The sequence below is a fragment of the Amblyomma maculatum genome, chromosome 6 (genome assembly GCF_055883805.1).
Source record: "Amblyomma maculatum isolate TAMU_Amacu chromosome 6, ASM5588380v1, whole genome shotgun sequence".
Taxonomy (NCBI): Eukaryota; Metazoa; Arthropoda; class Arachnida; order Ixodida; family Ixodidae; genus Amblyomma; species Amblyomma maculatum.
The window spans coordinates 90,158,969-90,183,331 of record NC_139349.1 but is presented as its reverse complement, the minus strand read 5'-3'; the positions used below and the strand labels follow the sequence as shown (position 1 = coordinate 90,183,331).

The following is a 24,363-nucleotide window of genomic DNA, read 5'->3' as shown; positions in this document are numbered from 1 at the left end:
AAAGCGAGGTAAACTGCTGGTATTTTACATGTATGAAAAATGCTGTCATCAACTATTGCCTGCACCGAACAATTCTACAAGACCAAACGGCAGGGAAATGTTGGCGTTGGAGTTTCCATCGCGCTCGAGTTTGTACGAAATGCATCTTGCGAGGTAAACAATTTCCTCGTTTCTCATATTCCGTTAGAACCCTTTGTGCTTCTACTTCCACTGGGGAGAAGCTGGTGTTTTATAATGAGGTTCAGTTCCAGCAAGCGGCCGCGAAAGTGCGAGAACACCTTAATGCAGGCGCCGGAAGGAAGCTTCGGCGGGGACGAGTGTGCGCGCAGTACTCGGGTCTGTATGTCTTTAGCAATTTTGTTCTTCGATGACGCCGTGTGTTGGTTATTATTTAATATTGGTCGCAGTGTGGCAGGAAATGTAAGTAATGCTCACTCCAGCTGCGGCACGCTCCCAAATTAAACGCGCCCGTCATTGCTCCAGTTCTTTTTTCTTCTTTTCTTTGTTGCTTTCAACTGTATGTGAATTTTTGGGGAGAGTTTTACTGAATTGTTGCTCTCCTTTAACACTTGACTTGGTCGCATCAGTGAAAAAACAATGTTGCGCATCTGAAAAAAAGACAAAATAAATGGGTATTATTGTGCACTGAAACATTTAGGACCAGGCGAATGATTCAGCACTTTACTGCTCATCCCGTATGACAATATCCACTTCTTTAAAGCAACGACGAAAATCGACGCTGATAGATTGAAGCGCACCACATAGCACTCTCCGATCAACAGGACGCATTTCAATCGGCTAAGTTGTATTTTTGTATGGACTATTAAGGCGAAAGCGGCTCGCTGTCGTGGACAAAGTGTGTCCCACTTTTGCGGCGCTCTGATTGGCCGAGGCGGGACGCGTCATCTGCAATGCCACACTTGAACGCGCGCCAAGAAACGCCACGCGACAGGAGCGATGGTGTATCATCCAAACACACGCCGGAGAAAGTGTGTGTGAATGATAGTGCGCCTTTTCTTTGCTTTAAACCAATTAAAATTAAACGAGAATAGAAAACTGGGCAAGTTGTTACGGATTCATCTTGTTGCGGCACCACAGGGACGAGGACAGATACGGAGAAAGACAGACCAAGTGCCAACTATCAACTGACAAAATTTATTGGGACATGTAATATATGTGAAAAAAACCCAAAAAATCCACAAAGAAACGAAAAGGCAACACATGCGAACTTCGGCCCATGGTTACAAGGCTCACGTCAAAAGCGATCTGGTGTCAAACCGTATCACCGTATCAAATGTTTGAGATAGTCACATTTAGCATCAAGCAGCAATAACGACGGCGCGCTTACACATTTGTCGGATGACTCTTTTATTTTAAATGCCTCCACAATTTCTCGGACCGTCTTGTCTCTATGCTTCCAGATAACGCGCGATTCATGGAACAGCGGTGCGCAATCATGACCCTTGACATGATTAGAGAAGTGTGTCCCCGACCCGCCTTCGAGTGACCTGGCATGCTCATGAAGGCGCACATTATTACAGCGCCCCCGTCTGACCCGTATAGTGCAGGCCGCAGGACAACGGAATGGTGTAAACCACCCCGCAGGCACACTCCACCCACGGATCAGAGTGCTTCACACCACACCCATTCATCTTCACCCGCGGAGTGTCCCTCCGCTCGACAGCAGCACATATTCGACCTAGTTTGTTTCTAGATGAAAACACCATGTTCATGTCGTAACGGCGAGCCACCTTCTTAAGGCCGTGGGAAACACCGTGAAAGTACGGGATGACGGCGAACTTTTCCTTTCTCTGGCCTCTTTCTGTGTCCTTACGTTCATTAGGCTTAGCTTCAGCTGCTTCAGGATTCTCTGCGCTGCCGCTGCCAACACTGAGTCTGGAAACCCTGCGTATCACAGCCTGGTCACCTGATCCCCAAAAGTTTTGTTAAATCGATGGGGACATCACTTGTTAACGGCCGAACTAAATGCATTAGAAGCAATGCCGTTCTTAATCAACTTCGAATGACTTGATAAAAAAAATTAACAAAGGCTTACGAGACCTTGGTGAAAAAGACCAGCACACGTGTTTACATTCAAAAACAAAGACAGATCCAAAAATTGGATTCTCCCGTTATGAGGGGCTGCGGCCTACAATGTGCGCCTTCGTGAGTATGCCAGGTTACTCGAAGGCGGGTCGGGGACACACTTTTCTAAGCATGTCAAGGGTCATGATTGCAGACCGCTGTTCCATGAATCACGCGTTATCTGGAAACATAGAGACAAGACGGCCCGAGAAATTCTGGAGGTATTTAAAATAAAAGTGTCACCCAAAAATGTGTAAGCGCGCCGTTGTTTTGCGGCTTGATGCTGAATTTGACTATCTCAAACTTTTGATACGGTGATACGGTTTAACACCAGGTCGCGTTCGACATGAGCCTTGCAACCATGGGCCGGAGTGCGCATGTTCTGCCTTTTTGTTTGTTTGTGCATTTTTTTTTGATTTTTCACATATATTACATGTCTCAATAAATTTTGTCACCTGATAGTTAGCATCGGCGACGTGTTCGGGAGGTACCAGTTTCGATCCCTGGTGCCGCCGGGTACCCACCGGCTTTTCAATGGGTACAAGCTTTCCCCCGGCCTGGTGCTCGGCTCTTTCGGGTGAAATGTTCGGAAAAGGGGTCATAGGTCTCAAATAGTTACTCCGATGTGGCCGTGATCAATTCCGCCATCGGACAACAATAAAAGCCCATTATGTGGCCCTTTTTTTTCTGTCAATCCGACGTCTTCACGCAATTAGTTTGTTCGAAACTTTAAGCCCTCGAGGGAGCACAGCAGGGTTAGCAGAGCCTCTTCCAAACGCGCACCCCTGAGAGAGCCGGGCGCCGGGCCGGGGGACGCTTGTACCCATTTTACTGGTGGACGTCCGCCGGCGGCGGGTTTCGAACTGACCACCTTCCGCAGCCGTTGAATTCCGACAACGTTTAAGCAAAATATCTAGAAGTGCCTTTCCTGACCGAAATAAAGGTCCTGAAAATGTTTACTCCCGTTTTCACTTAATTTCACAGACAGCATAATTTGGGCTCTAATAAATGCTTAAATTAAACGATGCCAATAGGATTTCATCGGAAAGCTAGAGCCGCTTCCTTTCATGAGTTCGCCGCTCAGAGTCGTATTTATGCCTAGCAGCAGGCGGTTGTTCGAGGCTTCATTACTTCCCGCTTAGAGTCCCATGAGAGATTCGGGCTCCAATATCTGTAAGGTCACTAATATTGGGTTCATTAGTCTTTTATGGCTCATTTGTACCGTTCCCTAATCGGAAAGGCTCTCCAGACGTGTTCAATTTGTTCACCCCGGGTCATGTACTGCTGCGAGCAGATTGCTGTACAAAGCAGGAAGAATAGGTTATTTTTTTAGGCCAGAATAAAAAAGTGAAGGTCTAGAGCCTGGGCACGCAGGTGAAGGAACGTATGAGTGTTTTCGTCATTTCTACATTCTGTTTTACAATACTACCGCGCGCCTCCTGGGAGTGAAGGCAGAATTCACGCGATAGTCGTAGAAACGTGCACACTCAGATTATACTTTACGCTACTAACACAAATATAATAAAAGAGAAATTTCTATGCATATGGCTTATGACTCAATAACGGATAAGTACATTGTATGTATGTGTGGCATGTGCCGCCCAGTCAATCCAGAGTTTTATAATTTTGAAATAAAAACTAATTATTTTTAAAATACAGTCAAAACTGCATTTAACAAACGTCTCGATTTAACGAAGATATTCCGATCCTCCAACAGATGCCCATATAGTCCAACGCTTTGAGCAACTGTAAATAATGAAACTAATTTCATTATATATGTCCCAATTGAACGAACCTTTTGTAGAAAAATGGAGGTGAAAATCATATTTGTGGTCTATTATGTTTAAAACGCCCAAAGAGCTATGACTGCAAACCAAAGGTCATACCGTGGAGGAACTTCGTCCCGCTTTTGCCAAACTGCGCTGCGAAAACGGGAGACTTATTGATCTGAATTCAGGGGATTTTGCAAATGGTATAAAAAAGCATCCCCGTCGACCAGGTGTCGACATGCGGCACCGCTGCCGACACCGGGTCAAGTTTGGATGCCCTTGATTTGTGGCGACAGTCTGCCGGAAGAGACACACAAAAAAAAGCGTGCAGTTCTTGCTAACAAACTATATGCAAGCAAAGACCAGCGACTTCTTTGCTAGGAAAGATCTTTGCAGTCCCTTGGCGCCATTCTTGCCGACATGAAATTTTCGTGGCTTCTTTTCCTACGCACTAACTATCAGTGTCGGTCGTCTGCACAAGCTGCAATTTCAAAGTAGCAACATAGCATAGTGGACAATAGCTGCTGTTACATGTTGGAAGACGTAGCAGTACAACTTCCGTGTTTCTTCGTATATGTTGCGCTATTGCGTCCTTTCAAAACACAATTTCATTTTCATAGAGTTTGCGCTTCGCAATTATGAAGCCTTGGTATTTCCTTCAGGTTATTACACCGTATAATTTCCGATTTTATTGGATTAAATTACTCAGGAATATCTCCCTTTAAATCAAAGTTTAACTGTAGTTTTGATGCCTATAAAGGAATTGAATGGGCTGCTGAGTCGAGTGCATGATGCGAAAATACTGGCGAAATTAGTGGGCGGTACTTAGGTTAAGCTTGGTTTATGGGGTTTGGCGTCCCAAAGCCACTCGGACTATGGGAGAGCTGGTAGTAGTGGAGGGCTGCAGAAATTTCGACCTCCTTAGTTCTTTAACGTGCACTGACATAGCACAACCCACAGCCGCCTTGCTTTTAGCCTGTATCGAAAAGCGACCACCGCGGCGGCGCCAATGTGCGCTTCTATGCATACAATTATATAAGAACGCATACACCTGGTACTTGTATGGGTATTGTGTCGTGGAGAGTTTTGCATGAAAAATGCGGTAACGCAAGCCAGCGAGGGAAAAAAGCGTTAACGTATGAGAATATGTCAAAGGAGAACATTAAGTTTCGTGATAGCGATAGTAAATGTCACTCCTTCTTTAATTTTTTTTGACGACTCATAGGTGATAAGGCGACGCATACCAAAAGTGGTCCTGTTTCTTTATGTTATCACTTCTTGACCTGGTGAAAAACATGCTACCACAGGAGGCTATTACACTACATCCCCAAGAAACATTATTGAAAAGGAGTTAGTAAATATCATGCGAGAGCAGCAATTCAAATGACCTCTACATCGCTTCTCAAAGCTCTCTTAGCCACCTGGAGTCTTCTTCTTTCAACAATAAGGAAGAAGTTTTTTCATTCTGCACATTTCACAAGCGGTAACTGCAGTGATTAGCATAAGAAAAAAACACCGCTTGAAGACAGAGGACTAGGGGTATATCCGCTTCCTAATTTTTGAGAATGCCACGAAGAAACGATTTAGCAGTACATTATGACAAAACAGCAGAAAAAAAATACAATTGCAGCAGTTCGCGTACTAATGAAAGCGGTCTCAAGATGCCGAACGTGTGCTTTTGTGGTACAAAGGATCCAAAATGCCGGGAAACTGTCCGAATCTGCATTCCATCGTCAGGTGCCTGCCCCTTTATCAATATGCAAATTGAAACTTCCTGTGTAAAATTGTTCGGCGCCGAAAAAAACGAATACAAATACACAGTAATGAGGCAGCTCCGTCTGAGTGCTGGGTAAGGCTGTTGCCTGGGCTTCGCAGCAAATGCGACGACCTATTTAAGTGCCCGCGCTGAGGTATGTGCATAGCCCTAGTGCTGACTTCAGCTCAACTCGACGAAATTTACCATCCGTTCGCGAACTGAAAGAACTGGGGGAGTGTGTAGACGAGAGCTGTAAGAAGGAAGAGTGGAGGATAGGTAGAGCTAGCTCACAAGCCAGAAATATAACATACAAAAAAGACTCAAGAGACAGGAACAAAATGTGCTGTCGAAAGGAAACTGGCTTCTTCGGACATGAGCGAGGCGGCGATAGAAATATATTACAAACAAACGAAAACAAGAAAGAGCATCGAAACGTTACAATAAGACTGCTTATGGATGTATCTTGAAGTGCTTGCACAAATAAACGCTCACTTTCGTCAAATTACTGCGCAGAATATTGCTTTTCGTTCCTTGCTATTCTTTGCAACTTACGTCTAATTTAACTCTGTTAGTAACACGTCTCAGTATTGCCGTTCGTGATTCCGATGTGTCAGGATATGTCTTCAAGTAGTAAAAATGATGGGTACTCACCTGAAATCATCAAACTGAAGAGTATTGAAACTGTGCGTCGTAAAAGCTCGAAGAACGAACGTGATCTTTTCGGGCGTTCAATATTTTAGACGAAATATAACTGAACATCGAATAAAACTGTAATGCATCCAGAGAGGAATTTTAAGGCTTGTGAGGTTTTATCGTGACTTTCTGCGTTTCCCGATAACCCTAAGAACTTTCGTAACCAAATGTCCGAGTACACGTACGCGATATCGTTCCGCTGCATTGCTGCGCATAAATTCGGAGGGTTGTTCCTCTACTAGTACCATTAAACTTGCATGTATACCAGTTCATTTTTACCGGTCTAAAGGCACTCGACGCCCTTGAAAGAATCAAATCCCTCTCTGGAATGAAGTACACATTGCAAGCGTTTACGGAGGATCTAATTATTATCTTCTTGTAATCTTCATCAGAAATTCAGGAATTCCTACCAGCTATGTCACCAGAGATATAAAGCTATTAGCATCCGTCGTGTGAGTACCATCACCAATATGTTTACGTGAAGTGAGTGCGAAACCGCTATGCGGTTTCTTCGATGCTTCAAAATAGGAATGTCGAGGGACGTTGGAATAGTGGTCAAAAAGCTCAACCAAGGCTCCACCATTCCAGCTGATAGCTGCGCCACAATCTCTTCATTAAGAAAAAAAGGAGTGCGAGTCTGAAAAACCATGCAAGTCATCATTAGGCCCCCACAAAAAGGTCACCACTCCCGACGGGAAAGTGACTGAGCATGAGGGACTGAGGAAAGCGACGCGCAACCGACGCCATGCATACTCTCCTTTCCCTTCACTCTGGTCGCCCCGCAGAAGACAGGAGTTGTGGGACCACTGGAGGCGAAAAGCAAGGTGCCCGTGTGCTGTGCGTTGTCAGTGCACGTTAAAAAACTCCAGGAGGTCGAAATTTCTGGAGTCCTCCACTACGGCGTCTCTCATAGCCTGAGTCGTTTTGGGACGTTAAGCCCCCGAAACTAAACCAAACATGATTTTCAATGAAGTGTATTGCCCTTGTTGAACGTTGACACGATCACTGCTGAACGTGTTTTCAGCCTGGCCGGCCGCTTGCGGTGAGGGCCAGCTTGCCAACATATTTTTATCTTCTGAGGGTCGGCATTGCACCCGCTATCATTTCGGTGGCGGACTTTAGCTGTTGTGACGCGCGTCTTTCTCTGTCTTTTTTATTCTTCTCTATTTTCTCTTCTGTTGTTGTTGTTGTGGCTGTAGGAAGGAACAAAAGAAAATGCCCGGGCCTGCTAGTGGCTCTATAGCTGAGCTGTCTCCGCTGCCTGATGCGGACAGAAGAGAAAATAGACAAGAAAGAAAAAAAAGAGGAGAGAGAGAAAGACGCGCGCTGCAACTACAGCCATCGTCCACCATCACCGAAGCAGTGGCGGATGCAATGACGGCCTACAACATATACAAATTCAGTTTCAGGCTAGCCCCCGCCGTAAGCGGCGTTGACCTACCTGTCAGAGCCCCATCAGGGCCAGGATCAGCCACTCTTATTTCTGCTGTCCGCATGAGGCAGCGGGTGTAGTTCAGCTACAAAGCCAGCAGCAGGCCCGTGCATTGTCCTTTCCTTCTTCCTTCAGTCGCAACAACAACAACAACCAAGAGTCGTCCATGCGTTGTGCGATGTCAGTGCACACTAAAGATGCCCTTTTTTTTCTTTATTGCCTTTATTTGACAAATTTCATTTCATGAAAAAATGAGCAAAAGTCCCACAAAACGCTAATTGCATATTACACACTACAATTCACGCCTACACAACAAAGGCTCTATTCTTGTGAGCCACTCGGGAGGTTCAGCAGCAGCTTTATGAATTGCCAAAAACCTGTCCAAGCTTTCCCGAAAATACATTCGGGCAGGCCGTGGGTCTTTATCAGAATGGTAATCAGCCATTCTTGAGCGCCATATACAGTGGAGGCCAATGATCATAATATTATCAAATGGTAAACCATCCTCACTTTGTAAACATAAGTACCGGATACCACACGGGCCTAGCGGCAACTCTCATTAGCGTTCTTTGCAATACATCGCAAAAATGAATCCCTTCCCAACAATGAGAAAACATGTTCTATTGTTTCTGGCTTCCTGCGTATTAATTAAACAGTGAGAAAGCAACTGGTCGAAATTACTCCGCAGCCGTCCACTGCAGCACATCTTTATTAAATATCCCCAGGTGGTCGAAAATACTACTCAACCGTTCACTACGCACCCATTTCTCTCAGCTGTCACTGCCATCTTTCTCCCACCCTTAGATCGCGAGTCAGGTTTCCACGAAACGAGCTTGGCAGATTGTTAAAAGTTAAGAGTTAAATTGGTTCACAGGAAGGGAAAGGCGCAGTAACTGTCACACTTGCTCTGTGGACACCCGAACCGCGCCGTAAGGGAAGAGAGGAAGGTGGGAATGAAAGTGGAAAGAGAGAAAGAGGAGCCGTAGCGGAGGGCTACGGAGTAATTTCGACCACCTGGGGATCTTTAACGTGCGCTGACATCGCACAGCACACGACGCCTCTTCGTTTCGCCTCCATCGAAACGCAGCCGCCGCGGTCGGGTTCGAACCCGGGAACTCCGGCACAGTAGTCGGGCGTCTTACCACTGCACCACCCCGGCGGGGCGCAGATTGTGCGCCTTTATTTACCTCTGACGCAATTATAAGAAAAATTATGAAAAGAGGGCCAGGATGATGCAGTGGTAAGACGCCCAACTACTGTCCGAAATACCCGGGCTCAAACCCAACCTCTGCGGCTGCGTTTCGATGGAGGCGAAACGGAGAGGCGTCCGTGTGCTGTGCGATGACAGCGCACGTTAAAGATCCCCAGGTGGCCGAAATTACTCCGAAGCCCTCCACTGCGGCTCCCTTTCTCCCTTTCCACTTTAACTTCCACCTTCCTCTCTCCCCTTACGATGCGGTTAAGGTGTCCACAGATTCAAGACTGTCAACCAATTATTATTAATAGGGCGGATTCAACAGGTGGTCTTACAGAGGCTATCGCTGCAACGCTCTCAGCTTTCGCTCTGTAACTAGGTTCACGCTTAAAACTTTCGATGGAGGCGAAACGAAGAGGCGTTCGTGTGCTGTGCGATGTCAGCGCATGTTAAAATCCCAAGGTGGTCGAAATCACTCCGTAGCCCTTCATTACGGCTCCTCTTTCTCTCTTTCCACTTTCACTCCCACCTTCATCCCATTTCCTACGGCGCGGTTGAGGTGTCCACAGAAGACAAGTCAGTTACCGCGCCTTGTCCTTTCTATAAATCACTCCATGCTTAAACCCTCATAAATATTTATTTTTTTGTGCGCAGATTTAAATTCTAATAACAACGGTACATAGAGTACGAAAGGAAATGTGTCGAGTGTATCATTTTTGACAAAGTAAAGATCGAGAAGATGCCGTAAAGAAAGCTCTTCATCGTTCTCTCAATGCGAGGACGTTTTCAGGTATGGCATGCACTTGTATGACGGCAGGTATTCCGTCTTTATCTATGGTATTCACTCAGCGAAGTCCACCCACGGACATCCGCAATTTATATAGCGAGCATTTTGCAGTCGGGTTTACGTCCCAAGGACACGACCAGGAGGAAAGCTACCGGCTCCTTGTGCGGACCTGTTTCTAGAAAACGCATGTTTGGCACTTAAGGAGCCAGATACTTAGGAGAAGGTGCGTTTTGCTTTAGGCGCAAAGACCCAATCAACGGACTAGTAGCCAGTTTTTATTGCGAAAGCAATGCTACTTTCAGTTTTCATCCCTTCGCGTAGCGGGGAGGTAGTTACCATTGACCTTTAGTGTGACCTTTGGTGCACCGCCAAGCACAGCTGCGCAAAAACAGGGGCCCCAACTCACGCCGTCAACTCGCGAGGCGGTAGCTACCAAACTCGGCCTAACTCCCGCTCCCTCCGTGAGGGAGCGCTACAAGGTTGACGACTGGGCACGTTGGTAGGGGTTCATACTTAACCAGCCAAAGGACGAGACATAGGAAAGAAGAGGACAGGACAAGGCTGGACTAGCAACTGAATGTTTGTTGATCAGAAGAAAACAACGAAGACTCCCTCCGAAAAGCACGCGCACAACCCAACCGGTGGAATGGCAGGAAATTGGGAAGTAGATGAAGAAAATTCAAAGCCAATTCAAAGTCAAGGCCTAACTAACGACTTTTCTAATAGATCAAATTCCTTACAATGAAGGCTAACCGACGCCTTAGCCACACACTTGTCCTCGGCTTTAGCAATGTAAAATGCTTCAACCAACTCTCTGCAGAGTTGATTACCATTGCTGTAAACTACACCCGTATTATTGAAATCAGGCGCACAAAGGGGCGGGTCATGCTCCGACTTACACTCTCGAGATTGCACATGTAGCGCCAGATTAGAACTCGCCTTCCCTCCCAGAGAATTAGAGTGCTCCGTCAGGCGCACATTTAGACATCTGCCTGTCTGCCCGTAGTAGCACCGGCCACAATTGAGCGGAACGCGGTAGACCACATTCTTTCTGCAGGTGGTGAACTTTTTCTTATGTGACACTGCACAACAAAAACTATCACGAGCTACACTGTTGAGCCCCTTTCTAACTCTGGCGCACAAGCCTCCTATCTTGTTTCTCGCTGTAAATACAACGTCAACGTCTTACCTTGCCGCCAGTTTCTTAAATCGGTGAGAAACGCCGTGGAGGTAAGGTATGGCAGCCACCTTCTTTCGCCGCGTCGCCACACCAGCATCACCCTGCCCCGTTTTGCTCTTCCTCGACCGTGTTAAAACACGTTCTGACAGACGAGCGAGATGGACAGTTGGAAAGCCTGCCGACAACAACTTCGAAATTTGTTGTGAAAATGCATCTTCAACACGGTGATGGCAAGATTTACGTAATGCGGACTTGATGCATGCGACCGCCAACCCATCCTTTACCAACCTCGAGTGGTCCGATTCAAAGCTAAGCAGAGGCTTCCCTGACCTGGGGCTGTAGCTCCAACACACGTGATTGTCTTCAAAGCTCAGGTTCAAATCCAGAAACTGTATATGGTGATCTTTAGGAAACTAATACGTAAAAGACAGGCCCTGACCTTGCTCTTTGAACATTCGTAACACATCTTGCGCCAAACTATCCGGAGTGAAGTCATCCCTTCTGCCGCAAAAACACGGGCTCCAACTTGCGCCGTCAACTTGCGAGGCGGTAGCTACCAACCTCGGCCTAACTCCCGCTCTTACCGTAGCTATACCACCGGATACTACGTTGGATACTATAGACCTTTTCACGGGGGCGCTTCTGACGTTCTAGCGTCGAGAGTACGCTTCAATATTGCCTGTTTGGGCTGGACTGTGACTTGCCTCGCGCTTGCAATGTGAAGCGGTGGGTATCCGTCGACGTTTGCATTTATTTTCTTCGCGAATGACTTACCCTCGCAAATAATGGCATACGCCAATCGCAAGTCTACAGGGCAGCACTGTGCTGTGTATGGGTGTACCAACAACCAGCGGAAGAGAAGGATTTTGGGGACTGAAGTGTGCCCACAACACAGCACTCCGCGGGAGCACTGCCGATGTGACATGTTTACGTTGCACCGGTTTCCTGCATCACCCGATCTGCGAAGGCAGTGGATAGCTGCAATCAACCGGGAAGATTTTGCAGTGAGTTCGTGGTCGCGGTTCTGCTCGCGACACTTCGTCGGCGGAATAAAGACCGACGTGAACGCTGTGCCCGCGCTGCACTTGGGCTACCAGAGAAAGGCGAGTTCCTCGTTCTTGCTTTGAAACGCGAACATTCTGATTTTAATTAGCGTTCTGATTCTCTGTAGGTGGTTACGGGACGGCGTCGCCTGGTGAGGCAAGAATACATACCGCCAGCTAAAAAGGTACTCAAGTGAGCCATTCCAATGGTCGTTATAATGACTTCTGCGGCTTGTTTTGCAGACAAAACGTGAACTCCACGAAGAGACTGCAAGAACATCTGACGGTGGGCTCTTAGATTCTGGACACTAAGCTCCAGAACACGAGGTCAGTTTGGGGTCGATGTTAACAACGCTTGAAAAAAAAAAAAAGTCGGACGTGGAAAAGTTGCTGCGTTAGCGACAGACTGCGATATAGTCAATTAACTACGTGATGAAATTGAGCCGAATAACGAAAAACACAGGGAGCAGTGAAGACACTCTGGCAAGTGCTACTCAGTGGCTTTTGATTTAGTATTTCAGCAACTGATTTTTGTGCAGTGGGAGCACCTCAGGCAATAAATACATGACAGTGTTAGAAGCCTGCAGTGCACAGGGAGAATAGCAAATAAGTATCTCGTCTTAGAGGAAACGGCAAGTAAAATATTTATTTTATACTCCAGGAAGGCCATATCTTGAATGGACAATTTCATACGGGAATTTCAAAATACTTCCAGCCACTTTGTGGGACATGCACGCACCCCTCCACAACCTCATCAAAGTGTGCACTGAGAGATAATCTGACTCCTGGAGCAAGTTCGATTCACTGAGACTATGATGAAGCTCTTAAATGTATTGCGCTTGAAAGAGCTGTCATTACTATCATTTATATACCAGCATTAATCTAGAGAAATATTGCTGGTCATGAGTTTACTTTTTCAAAATAAGTTCCGATATGGTAACAGAGAGCTTAGTTTTGATTTTCAATTAAGGGCGAGGATATAAGTTTTGACCATTAGCTGCGTATGCATGGAAACAATCGGTGTAAGAACACAAGGATACTAAGAAAACAACAAACATACAGTACAGTTTTCTGGATCTGAATTTGTCATGTGGTACAGGTGGGCTTGTTGGTTTTGCGTGATGAAATAAAGCGGTCGCGAAAATGCATAAAGTCTGTCACTGCAGAGTGCGGAGGGGCAATATTTATTTTGTGTGCGTGTGTGTGTGTGGGGGGGGGGGGGGGGTCACTGTCATGTGCTGCTGCACTGCATGCTTGGTGCAAAAACCTTCGGGTTGCTTATAATACAGAAGGCGCTCATATCTGACTCCGACGATGTTACCATTCAAAGTACATTTGAGACCGTAGATCCCCATGATCGACTGTTTACATCACTGATCTGTGCTTCCTATTGATTTCCACAGATTGTCGTGGATGTAGGTGGCAGTGATACTCCTGAAGTCACTGCCAAAAAAAGGGTATTTCCTTATCAGGCACTGTTTTCTTTGGCAGGAAGTACCGAACACAGCTCAAGCAGATGGTACAATGCAGCATCCAAAACCTGATGCCGTGAGTAATACCACAGAATTTTCTGATAGCAGTATGCTCTTGGTAGTACGCCTTTTTTAAGGGGGATCATTTCTAAAAAAATATTCCAGTGTCATACGAGAAAAGTAAATAGAATCCAACATATGAAGTCCCCTGAAGGCATAACATCTTCTTTTAGCACGCTTGGCTTTTATCATTATTGCAAGTAATACACACTATAAAATAAACACTCATAATGTTTTGCCAAGTGCACCACACAGCAGCCTACTGGATGGTGTTTATCTGCAGTGCGTAGCTAGGTAGCAGAAATTCAACTTCAAGACGTGAGTGCTTCTACGATAACTACCAGCAAATCATTTGTATATTGCCTTTCAAGACAGCAGCGATCAGTTTCATATTTAGAGTTCTGAAATCCTCATTAACAGCTAGTGTAACCAAAACAAGATCATGATATTGCTTCCATATCTACAATGATGCCAGCTTCACCAGTGGTTAAGGTAGTGTTTATGACAAACAGTAAACTGTGTTCAAGCAATGATTTAAATGAAGCTTTTGCAAAATATACAAGCCAGGTTATGAAAGTATTCCAGAAATTCCCATACACCCTTCTGTTAAGGAGCACAAGCGGATGGTAAACAAGTTCACGAAACAGACACACTGTAAGTTACTAAAGGGCTTTTTATAGTCTTTCTTCCCACCACCCAGTATGAGCACAAATTCACCGAATATTTTCTTTCCGTTCAAGTTATATGAAGATGACTTTATATTATAGTAATAAATTTACATTAAAATAATGCTTTCAGATTGCTTACTACACAATTGACAAGATTGTACGTGCCCTTTCAGGCCACAAATAAAAGAAAACCTCAGCTAGCCAGTCTTGATATTAGCCTATCAAAGCCTAGGAGAAAATGGACTTGTAAATCGATTCCTTTCGTGCCACAGGGCATAACTGCATATATATATTTTTTTTCAATTCTCACAGAGATGACACCAGACAGTGACATGCTCCTGTTGCTGGAAAAGTGTTTATCACCACCTTGCTACCAACAAGCAGCATAGCTCCCACTGCCCATGAAAGAGTTCAAGAAGCTTTTGTACACAGAGTTGATTGACTATGGGATATTTTTGTGCAGGAAACGCCTGAGGCAGGAGAAGCAGACTGTCAACATTTTGATGGTGCAGATACTTACACTGTAAGTGACCAAATAGCTCTGTATTGTCTTTGAAGGTTACAGGAGCCTGTACCATTGATAGACAGCATAATATCTGGCAGCTGACGCGTGCATGCTATTGCCTTTATATTCTCAGTGACAGCAGTTTTTCCTCTAATAAAAGAGACGCCTACACAAGATTATATAGCATTTTGAAAATACAGCAAGAAGCTTTTGTACAACAAGCTGATTGACTATGGGATATTTTTGTGCAGGAAATGCCTGAGGCAGGAAAAGTAGGCTGTCAACATTTTGATGATGCAGACACTTGCACTGTAAGTGACCAAAGAGATTTTTATTGTCTTTCAAGGATACAGTGGTCTGTGCCATTAATAGACGCCATAATATCTGTTACCTGACAAGTGCATGCATTGCCCTAAATTGTCATTGACAGCAGTTTTGCCGCTGATAAGGGACGCCTACAATAGAGTATAAAACATTTTGAAAACACAACGTATTTTTAAAGAATCTTGACTATGGGTTATATTTGTGCAGGGAACGCCTGAGGCAGGAGACGCAAGCTGTCAATATTTTGAAAATGCAGGCACTTCCACGGTGAGTAACCATGAAGATTTTTATCATCCGCCAAGGCTAGATGTGTTCATATCATTGGTAGACACCATAATACCTGTTAGCTGACAATGCAAGAAAGGCAAAAGCTTGGTATGGCGTTTTTAATTCACAGTGAAAGTAGTACTGTCTCTGAAATAAAAGGGAATGCCTGGCATAGAGTTAAGAACATTTTGAAAACACCTTACAATTAATGAAGGTGCAGTACAACATGCTGATTGGTGATGACATTTTTCATGCAGGAGACACCTGAAGCAGGACAAACAGGCAGTCAACATTTGGAAGATCCAAACGCTGCTGTGGTGAGTAACCACAAAGCATTGTCTTGTCTTTTAATGCTCCTACCAATAGTGGACACCGCAATATTTACTAGCTGCTACTGTACAAAAGACAAAAAGCACGCTCTGGCTTTTTATTCAGTGACTGAAGCTTTTTTCTGACAACAATGTTGCCCACCATGGAATGTAAAGCATTTTGTGAACACATCTTGTTCTGATAAATGAAGGCTTGCTTAATGAGGTGATTGACGATGCAGTGTTTATTATGCAGGTACTACCTGAGGGAACACATGAAGACTGTCAGCAGTTTCGAGCCGCACACGCCTTCACAGTAAGTATCCATGAAGTATTTGCCTTGCACTTTTGTGGGAGTTAGTTTACCACTGGTAGACACCTACACTGACGGGTAGCAGTTGCAATAGCCTACATGAGGGCATACTGTGGCTTTATCCTCATAACAACGCTTTTACCACTCACAATATTCGTGTGTACTGTACAGCATAAAGCGCCCTTGGATAACACTTTACTCAACCATAATGCCCTGGTACCCCGAGTTAGTTGACAATGTGGTGTTTTTCATGTAGGTATTGAATAAAGGAGTGTGAGCAGACAGTAAACCATTTCGAGACTGGATACTTTAACAGTAACTGCCTACAAAACATTTTAGTCATTCCATCTCAAACGCTCCACATGTGGCTCTCGACCATCAACAATTTCTCAAAAAAAAAAATCATGGTAGCTGTGGGTACATATAAATAGTAATTTGCCAGGTAAGGTCTTGCAAAAATATTTTTTCATTGTCTACGCACGTCCTGAAATAGATGCAAATACAGTCATTGGAAAATATATATATATATATATATATATATTTATATAGCACAAAACTTGATTCACATTTTTTCCTACATCCTCACATGTTCCTTTGCACTCCAGTGTAATCCACAGATGAAAAATATGTATTCAACAAATTTTGTATATATTTTAAATTTACAAAATTCTGCTATTTGTGAATTTATTTCAAAATCAGTATTGCTTTTTAGGCTCAATATTTAATTGGTAAGGTATAGCAGAAGGAAAAAAATAAATTTGAATCATGAGCTGTACTTCTGTTTTTAGAAAAAGTAGCAAATATGTAAAAAAAAGCCGCCGTGTGTGTGTGTGTTTTTTTTTTCATACCTCTTCTCACCACATTGTCCTTCCCCAATGCAGAGTAGCATGCCAGATATTCATATTTCTGGTCGACCTTTTTCCTTTCCACTCAGTAAACAGATCTATCTATCTAAAGTAAAAAAAACGCAAAAAATACAACCTTCCTCAACTTTGGGAACAGATTGCATGCCTGGCGGCCCACATAAAAAATAAAAAATGACTATATGTAGTAAACTATATTGTCTTCTAGCTCGTGCTATTTTCTGAAAACAAATCTTGCTTAAAGGAAGAAAATAATTTTTGAAGTTTAACGGCCACTGCAGAGTGCACGATGCTGCACCGGCTTACTGCTAAGATGCTGCAGCTTAACTGGTCATGCTGTAATCTGGACAAAGTGCCACCTCGCCTTACATGGCAATAAAAAGGTCTCTCCCATGTTCATTTGACTAAGATCAGGTAAGCGGCTTGTGCAAGAGGTCTCGTGTTACATTTTCAAGTGGGCTAGGTGCCCAGTGTTTATCTCAAGAAAGTACTCATGACTAGAATTTTTAACAGAGTGGCTGTCTCTTCATTTTTTTCCGAATAGCCTGCCCTCAGCTGGAAGAAGCATAAATATGAGTGATGCGTACAGCTAGGCTGCTCTGACCGGCTCAGGGGACTCTTGGATAGGAAAAGTCCTACAATTTTATGCAGTGCTATAGGTGTGGGAAGTGCTGGCCTCCTATTGCCATAATTTCTAATAAACCTGATTAGTGGCTACATAACTACAGCTACTGCAAGACGACCTTTCCCACTGACCTCCAATTATCCTATCGTGTGCTATCTGCAGCACCCTTATTCCCACAAATTTCCTCGCCTCATTCACCTACCACTCTGCTACTCCCTATTATATTTGCCTTCTCTAGGCATACATTTTTTTTGCACTAAAAAAAACCACTGGATACCTTTGCATCCTATTACTTGCACTGTCAATGCTCATTTCTTATTCTGATTGCAGCTAGGATATCTCTCTCATGTTTGTTCTCCGCTCAACCTGCCTTCCTGTCCCTTAATCCTATGCCTGTCACTTTCCATTCCATAGCTTGCTGCTCTGTCTTCAGTTCAATTTCAAGCCTATTTGTTAACCTTCAAGCTTTTGCCTCATTGGTGAGTATTGGTGAGATGCAATTATTAAATACTTTTCTCTTGAGAGATGCTGAGGGCCCACTAGATATTCATCTATTAACTGTGATGATCAGTATCAGTAATACAGGTGATATCCTAAATGTTAAGAAAAGTAAAAGCATGGCGCATTTCATATTTTTCAATATCACAGTCAAATGTCAATATGCAGGAAGTTTCTAAGAGACTGTAAGGCAGACTGGCTGTACTAATGGAGTCTATCATGCATGCATTTATCGCTTATTGAATCTACGCTGCAATGTTTAAGTAGGTTAAGTGTTGTGTGCACTAACGATATGCAAAGAATTACTTATGTGCGCACTGGTTTCATGGCACTAGGACACTGAGAAAAGTTACATTGCTCAGTGCTACGGCAAGTGATGTTTTTGAACCAATTACCGTTTTGAACTTTTTTAATTGCTTGTGGTCTCAGAACACCTGTTTCAAAACTAGGTGGGTGCACGCAGCAATTTTAGTATTAAGGATAACACAAGTGTAAAATATCGAATAAAAGCACAAAGCATCCTCAATAAAAAAAAATTGTTTCATTGTTTGGACACTTATTATGCCACATTATTATTTTTGTGGCCTCTAAATACAGCTGTATTCTTTCAACAGGTCTCAAGAAAAGACATGTCTACACAGTGGGAAAATCTTGGTCACAATGACCACACCTATTGTAAATCTGGTCTGCAGTATGTCTTTGAAAAGGGGCAAGTCTTGTCATCTAACCTTACAGAAGAGGACTGCCAATTTTATACAGGATTGTCAAAGCCCGCATTTGACAGCTTAGTCAATGCTGTAAAAGTTGAAAGCAGCAAAACGTTCTTAAGGCTCTCAGTAGAGGACCAGCTGCTGCTGACGCTAATGAGATTGCGGCTTGGTCTACTTTATGGGCACTTGTCAAGGATATTTGGCATATCAGTTTCATACGTGTACAAACTGTTCATGCACACCTTATCTGTGCTGCACAAGATCATGAAGAAAATTGTAGTGTGGCTGCCACGGTCGCTGATCAGAAACAGCATGCCAAAATCTTTCACCGAGAATGGCTACGAGAAAACAACCTGCATCATAGACTGCTCCGAGGTCCTCCTTCAGAGGCCAACGAAGCTCCTTGCTAGGGCTCAAACCTACAGCAGTTACAAAGCGCATAATACGGTCAAATTCCTGACCGCCATTGCACCGAATGGCTATGTGATGTTTGTGTCACCTGCGTATGGTGGAAGAGCTTCGGACAAATTTATAATGAGTGAAAGTGGTGTTGAAGATTTTCTAGGCCCAGGTGATGAAGTAATGGCTGACCGAGGTTTTGTGCTAAACACAAATCTTGAAAGTCAAGGTGTCAAGCTCAATGTGCCAGCTTTCACAAAAGGTAAGCACCAAATTTTGTTCTATTGCACACTATTCTTGCAGGCTAGTTGGTTCATGCCGAAGTGAATGACTGTGCGAATAGGACGAGGACAGGAGACCATGGATGCAGTGTACCCATCATGTTGCATTTTCCGGCCTCTGGTCCTTGTATTTGCGCAGCTTTAGCCTTTTTCTTTCTCAGACTACACTAACCTGTTTGGTTTACCTACTGCTTCTTTACAGGAAAGTCTCAGCTCAGCGAAAGTGAAGTAACTCAAACCAGGAGAATTGCGTCGGTGCGCATACACGTCGAAAGGGCCATAAACAGAATCAAGACATTTAGAATATTCAAGCAAGCCCTGCCAATACGATCAGAGAAAACCATAAGTGACATGATATTTGTTTGTGCTGGCCTGTGCAATTTAAAGGGCCCCTTAATTGCAAGACATGTTGAAGAAAAGGATGAGTAAATGATCAACATTGTACTTCATCATAGTGTCTTTTTGGCAATAAACTTTATTGCATTGTGTTACGTGGCGATTAATTCTTCACACGAAATGAACTGGCACATGCACTTTTCCAGCTCTGAAACGTTCAATACTGCTGGGATCACAGTTCACATAATTTCATGTACTCCTTACACAATGAGAGCTTGCCATTTTCATGCTGCTTTTCGATTTCTGGCAACAGCTCACAAAAGTAGAACCTTTGTAGTCTTGGCACTTGAGCACGTACAAAAGTGCTTTCCAAAGGCACTATGATTGCATCACTTTTCACTGTCCAGACATAAAAGTAGCAGAGTTTGCGCCCAGTACAATACATCTGGAACTGCACTTGCATGTAATACCCATTTGGGCCATTCTCTGCTAATATGTACTTATCGCCAACTTCCTTGACATCATATTTACCTGATTTTATTAGACCTACCGCATCCATTACGTATGGGCATTTCACTTCTAAAAGTGAATCAGCTGCCTGCAAAACACCGTCAGGTGAGGCAGACAGCCAAGGCATTGTTGCATGCACAACTGTGCCACTGAGTGTCACATTTAGCCCGGTTTTTTTCGAAAACTGCTCACGGGCAACAGCCTCATATTTATGGCCGTGCTTAGTTGCAGCATTTCCTGAAAATTTTGGTGACAACATGGTCATTACTGCAGCTTTACATGACGTTGTGCTCTTTTTTGGTACTCTTTTCACATTTGATGCCGTCAGCCTCAAGCAGCGAGCAACTTTCCAAAGTGGGCTGTCCTGTTCTCTCGTATTTTCTTCTAGGCATGCAGCAGCTCTTGGTGAAAGAACTATGAACTTTGCATAGAAGCTGTTGCACCGGTCACAGCTCTCGGGCAGTGCACTGATGTCATCGTGGACGATGTGTTGCAAGCAAACACGTTCTTCGGCTGTTGGTGTGGGCTGGTGAGGTGCTGTGAAGGTTGCGTGCAGCAGTGTTCCTGAAAGTTAATGTAGACGCGCATGTCAGTGGAGTGAATGGAGTTCAATTAGCAAGCAAACACGGCTTCACAAGAGCTCAGTTTCAAAAAATTTCTGATCTTTAGGATAAGAAACCAACATCGGTATTCTGCGGCGTACAAAATGTAAAGCTACTAATTGCAACTGCCGTTCATTGTCCACAGTAAAACGTGCTTTATGAAAGAATAGTGTTGGTGTTAGCCAGTTAAGCAACTTTCATCAATGAAAAAGCTATCCTTTCAGACAGAACGGTGTTTTTTAAGCTGTTATGGTTGCAGCCAGTTAAGCCACTTGTCAATAACAAGATATTCTTTCATACAGCACAGCAATTTTCTAAACTGTTATGATTCCGTAATGAGTAGTGAAATTTCGGAGATGCTATAAAGCATACCTGGTATGTTGAACAGCTCCGGGTAACCGGAGTCTTCATGAGACTTCCTGATTTCGGCTTCTGAAAGCAGCACTTGTGAATTTCGTGCTGGACGTTGCACAGTGGGATCAACAGTCTCTTTCTGAAGGTGGAAGCTAATTCCTTCAATTTCAGAGGGCTGGACGTTTCGTGTAGTGCCCTTGTTCCACTTCGCCGCTTCATCTGTACATGTCCTTCCGGTAAGGCCCCGGGCGACTGCGCAGTCTACTTTCCATAGCACAGCACCAACATTGCTACAGACTCTAGCTTGGCCAGCCATGCAGGTGCAGCCTGCACGTAGCACTTCGCCTTCCTTCGTTGATGACACCCACACACGGTGAGGCTTGTTGTGAACAGCTTGTGATGGCCTGACGTCTGCCTTCAAGATCATAATGTCATTGTTGACTTTATGTAGGAGGACTTTTCCCACCCAGCCCGACTGTAAATAATTGTATGATTGCAGGGACTTGTATGACCGTACTTCTCGCAGGTCACAGGCTTTCGAATGTAGCAAATAATATATGATATCTGGTCCTCTAATTTCGGGCCAATCCTTCATATCTTCTGTCCATTCCTTGATGTTGTCTGGGTGGTCGTAGACAAGGTTTTCTGCAAAGAAAAAGTGAAGTCAGTCATCTCTATGTTTCTATTAATTAAGGTGGGAGCAAAACGCCACTTTCTTTTTCACATGCACATTTATGCTTCCGAAAACTTCCCTGGAAATAATTTGCTGAGTACGAACGAATATCAGAAATAATGCGCCGGTTAAGAAACATTTAACATTTCAGTCTAACAATATAAACACTGGCTCAATAATGGGATTTTGCTGAGCCATTTTGCGGCACGGCTGGGAGGGCGCCTGTGTTCTTGCGATGCCAGTGCACTTTAAATATCCCCAGGTGGTCTTAACTATCCGTAGCTCTTTACTGCGGCGGCCCTCATAGCCCGAGTTGCTTTGAGGTGTTGAACGCCACATACACATACCATATTTGCAAACAACTTGCGAGAAGCAAGCTCTTCGACCCAATACTTTCATGTATGTAGATGAAGCGGCTACGTTTGTTATTCTTCCAAGCACAACTTTTTCCAGTGTCTGAAAAAAAATTAAACAATGCTGAGAGTGGAACTCGTCGATAAAAAAGCAATGCTGAGAGAGGAACTCGTCGATAAAAAAAAATTAAACAATTCTGAGAGAGAAATTCGTCGATAAAAAAAAATTAAACAATGCTGAGAGAGGAACTCGTCGATAAATAAAATTAATGCCGAAAGAGGAACTCGTCGATAAAAAAATTAAACAATGCCAAGACAGGAACTCGTCGATAAAAAAAATTAAACAATGCTGAGAGAGGAACTAGTCAATTTGTATATAACACTTCAGAACAATCTGAGAAATTCATGGCTTATAAGGGATGTATGCAGCACTTTTGCCCGCCAAAATATTGCGTCGACTTTCACCTGCGCCCTACGCGGCCCTGCACATAAAGCTCATTTCGAAACATAGCACCTGGCTGCATCAGTAACGCTCAGATCTGCGACCGCTGTCTCGCGCCGGTTCGCAGAATGTACCATACTACTCGAGCGTCACGCTTCCTTCTTTTGCTAAAATTGTTAAGAGAAACCTGCGTTGCACCAGGTGCGATAAACAGGACGATTGGGCTTCTGCTTCTTCGTTGCATTGTGTGGGACAACCACCACATGTTTACCGACCGCTGTCATGCGTCGGCTGGCCGCCGGCGCCTCCTTGCCGAGAACTACGTACGCCTTTGCTTTCGCTAGATCGGGTTACCCTCAACCGCGGAACGTAAAGATCAGATTTAATCCACGACTACAGTCACTGTGTGCAGCAGTAATAAATAAAAATACTTACCACTGACTAGCACGCCGGGCCTCGAACCCGACGCGTTTGACACCAATGCCGACGACGAAGCGCCGGATCCGCTGGCTGGGTTTGCGTTGGCCATTACTTCACACTGGTCGTTCGTGTGAGCATATGAATGGCGTATTAGGTCATGCGGCACAACAGAGGTGAAATGAAAGGAAGAAGCAGTACGAAACACGGCGCCTTGAAGGGCACAAAATAGGTGCACGGCCGTCCGCCTCAGGTTCAGGTTTCACAAGCACAGTCCAAAATGGCGGCATAACCTGTTTCGACGCTAGACGTCGCCCATATCGGGCAATATGGCGCTACTGAAACGACGATTTGGGAAAAGGTCTATAGGAGGTGGCCTAGCGGCAGGTGGAACCAACGCAGTCTCCAGGGGTGCTTTCATTTCTGCTGGCGTAAAGAATGCCGTTGCAGCCGGTGCCGGAGCGGCAGTTGTACATTCTGCCTTAACCCCACCCACAACCAAGTATATCGTTGCAGCCACGGCACTCCTTGCCTCGCTACTAGTTATAAATAGAATAACCAGGTAGCACCCCGCAATAAACAATAGTTGAACCATATGCCGTGGCCAGAGTGAATCACTGCATAACCATAAGCATAACCACAAGCACCACAACCAGCTACGCCACCAGCTGAACCTAGGCGTAGCCATAGCTATTGCTTTCCAATCACCAGGCTTAACCAAGCTGAGCCACTGCCAATTTTTTTATTCCTCTTTCTTGGAAATCTTCAGTCCTTCTTTATTTAGGCTCGTAAATTATTTCTTCGAGAGCAGTGCGAAGCCACCCTTGTTCAGTGTCGGCCGTATCGATATAATCGTATCGCCGTATCGCCGCCAGATTTATTCATTCGTCATACCATTACAGCACCAGTGTATCATATATAAAATCCCATTCAGGTTTACAGCCACTCGAGATACGCCGGCGCATAGCCAGTCTTTCACTATTTTACAAGTTTGTTTACAGCCATCTAAAAACTGCACCCTATATGGTTCCACCGACACGCATATCTCACCGCACTCTCCACCGTCTCCAGATCAGCCGTCTACGTGCAAGAAACGTCATCTTCGCAAACTCATGCCCCGCCGGGGTGGCGCAGTGGTAAGACGCCCGACTACTTTGCTGGAGTTCCCGGGTTCGAACCCGACCACGGCGGCTGCGTTTCGATGGAGGCGAAACGAAGTGGCGTCCGTGTGCTGTGCGATGTCAGCGCACGTTAAAGATCCCCAGGTGGTCGAAATTACTCCGTAGTCCTCCACTACGGCTCCCCTTTCTCTCTTTCCACTTTCACTCCCACCTTCCTCCCTTCCCTTAAGGCGCGGTTCAGGTGTCCACAGAGCAAGTGTGACAGATACTGCGCCTTTCCCTTCCTGTGAACCAACCAACCAACCAACCAACCAACCAACCA

The 24,363-nt window shown here is 44.7% G+C and overlaps 2 protein-coding genes across 2 annotated transcripts; one reads left to right on the top strand and one right to left on the bottom strand.

The window, feature by feature from the left end:
• The first annotated feature begins 13,028 nt into the window (after window positions 1-13,028).
• LOC146186229 (uncharacterized) lies at window positions 13,029-19,662 on the top strand. Its single transcript, XM_084608009.1, has 9 exons — window positions 13,029-13,039; window positions 13,432-13,488; window positions 14,604-14,663; window positions 15,177-15,236; window positions 15,494-15,553; window positions 15,801-15,860; window positions 17,779-17,824; window positions 18,458-19,214; window positions 19,436-19,662. Exons 1-9 carry the CDS (start codon window positions 13,029-13,031, stop codon window positions 19,660-19,662), a joined length of 1,338 nt encoding a protein of 445 aa, XP_084464135.1.
• A 1,426-nt stretch (window positions 19,663-21,088) lies between these two features.
• Window positions 21,089-23,032, bottom strand: LOC146186228 (uncharacterized). The gene is made up of 3 exons (XM_084608008.1): window positions 22,939-23,032; window positions 21,154-21,680; window positions 21,089-21,100 (listed from the first exon to the last, which is right to left on the bottom strand). Exons 1-3 carry the CDS (start codon window positions 23,030-23,032, stop codon window positions 21,089-21,091), a joined length of 633 nt encoding a protein of 210 aa, XP_084464134.1.
• Between the last annotated feature and the right edge of the window lie 1,331 nt (window positions 23,033-24,363).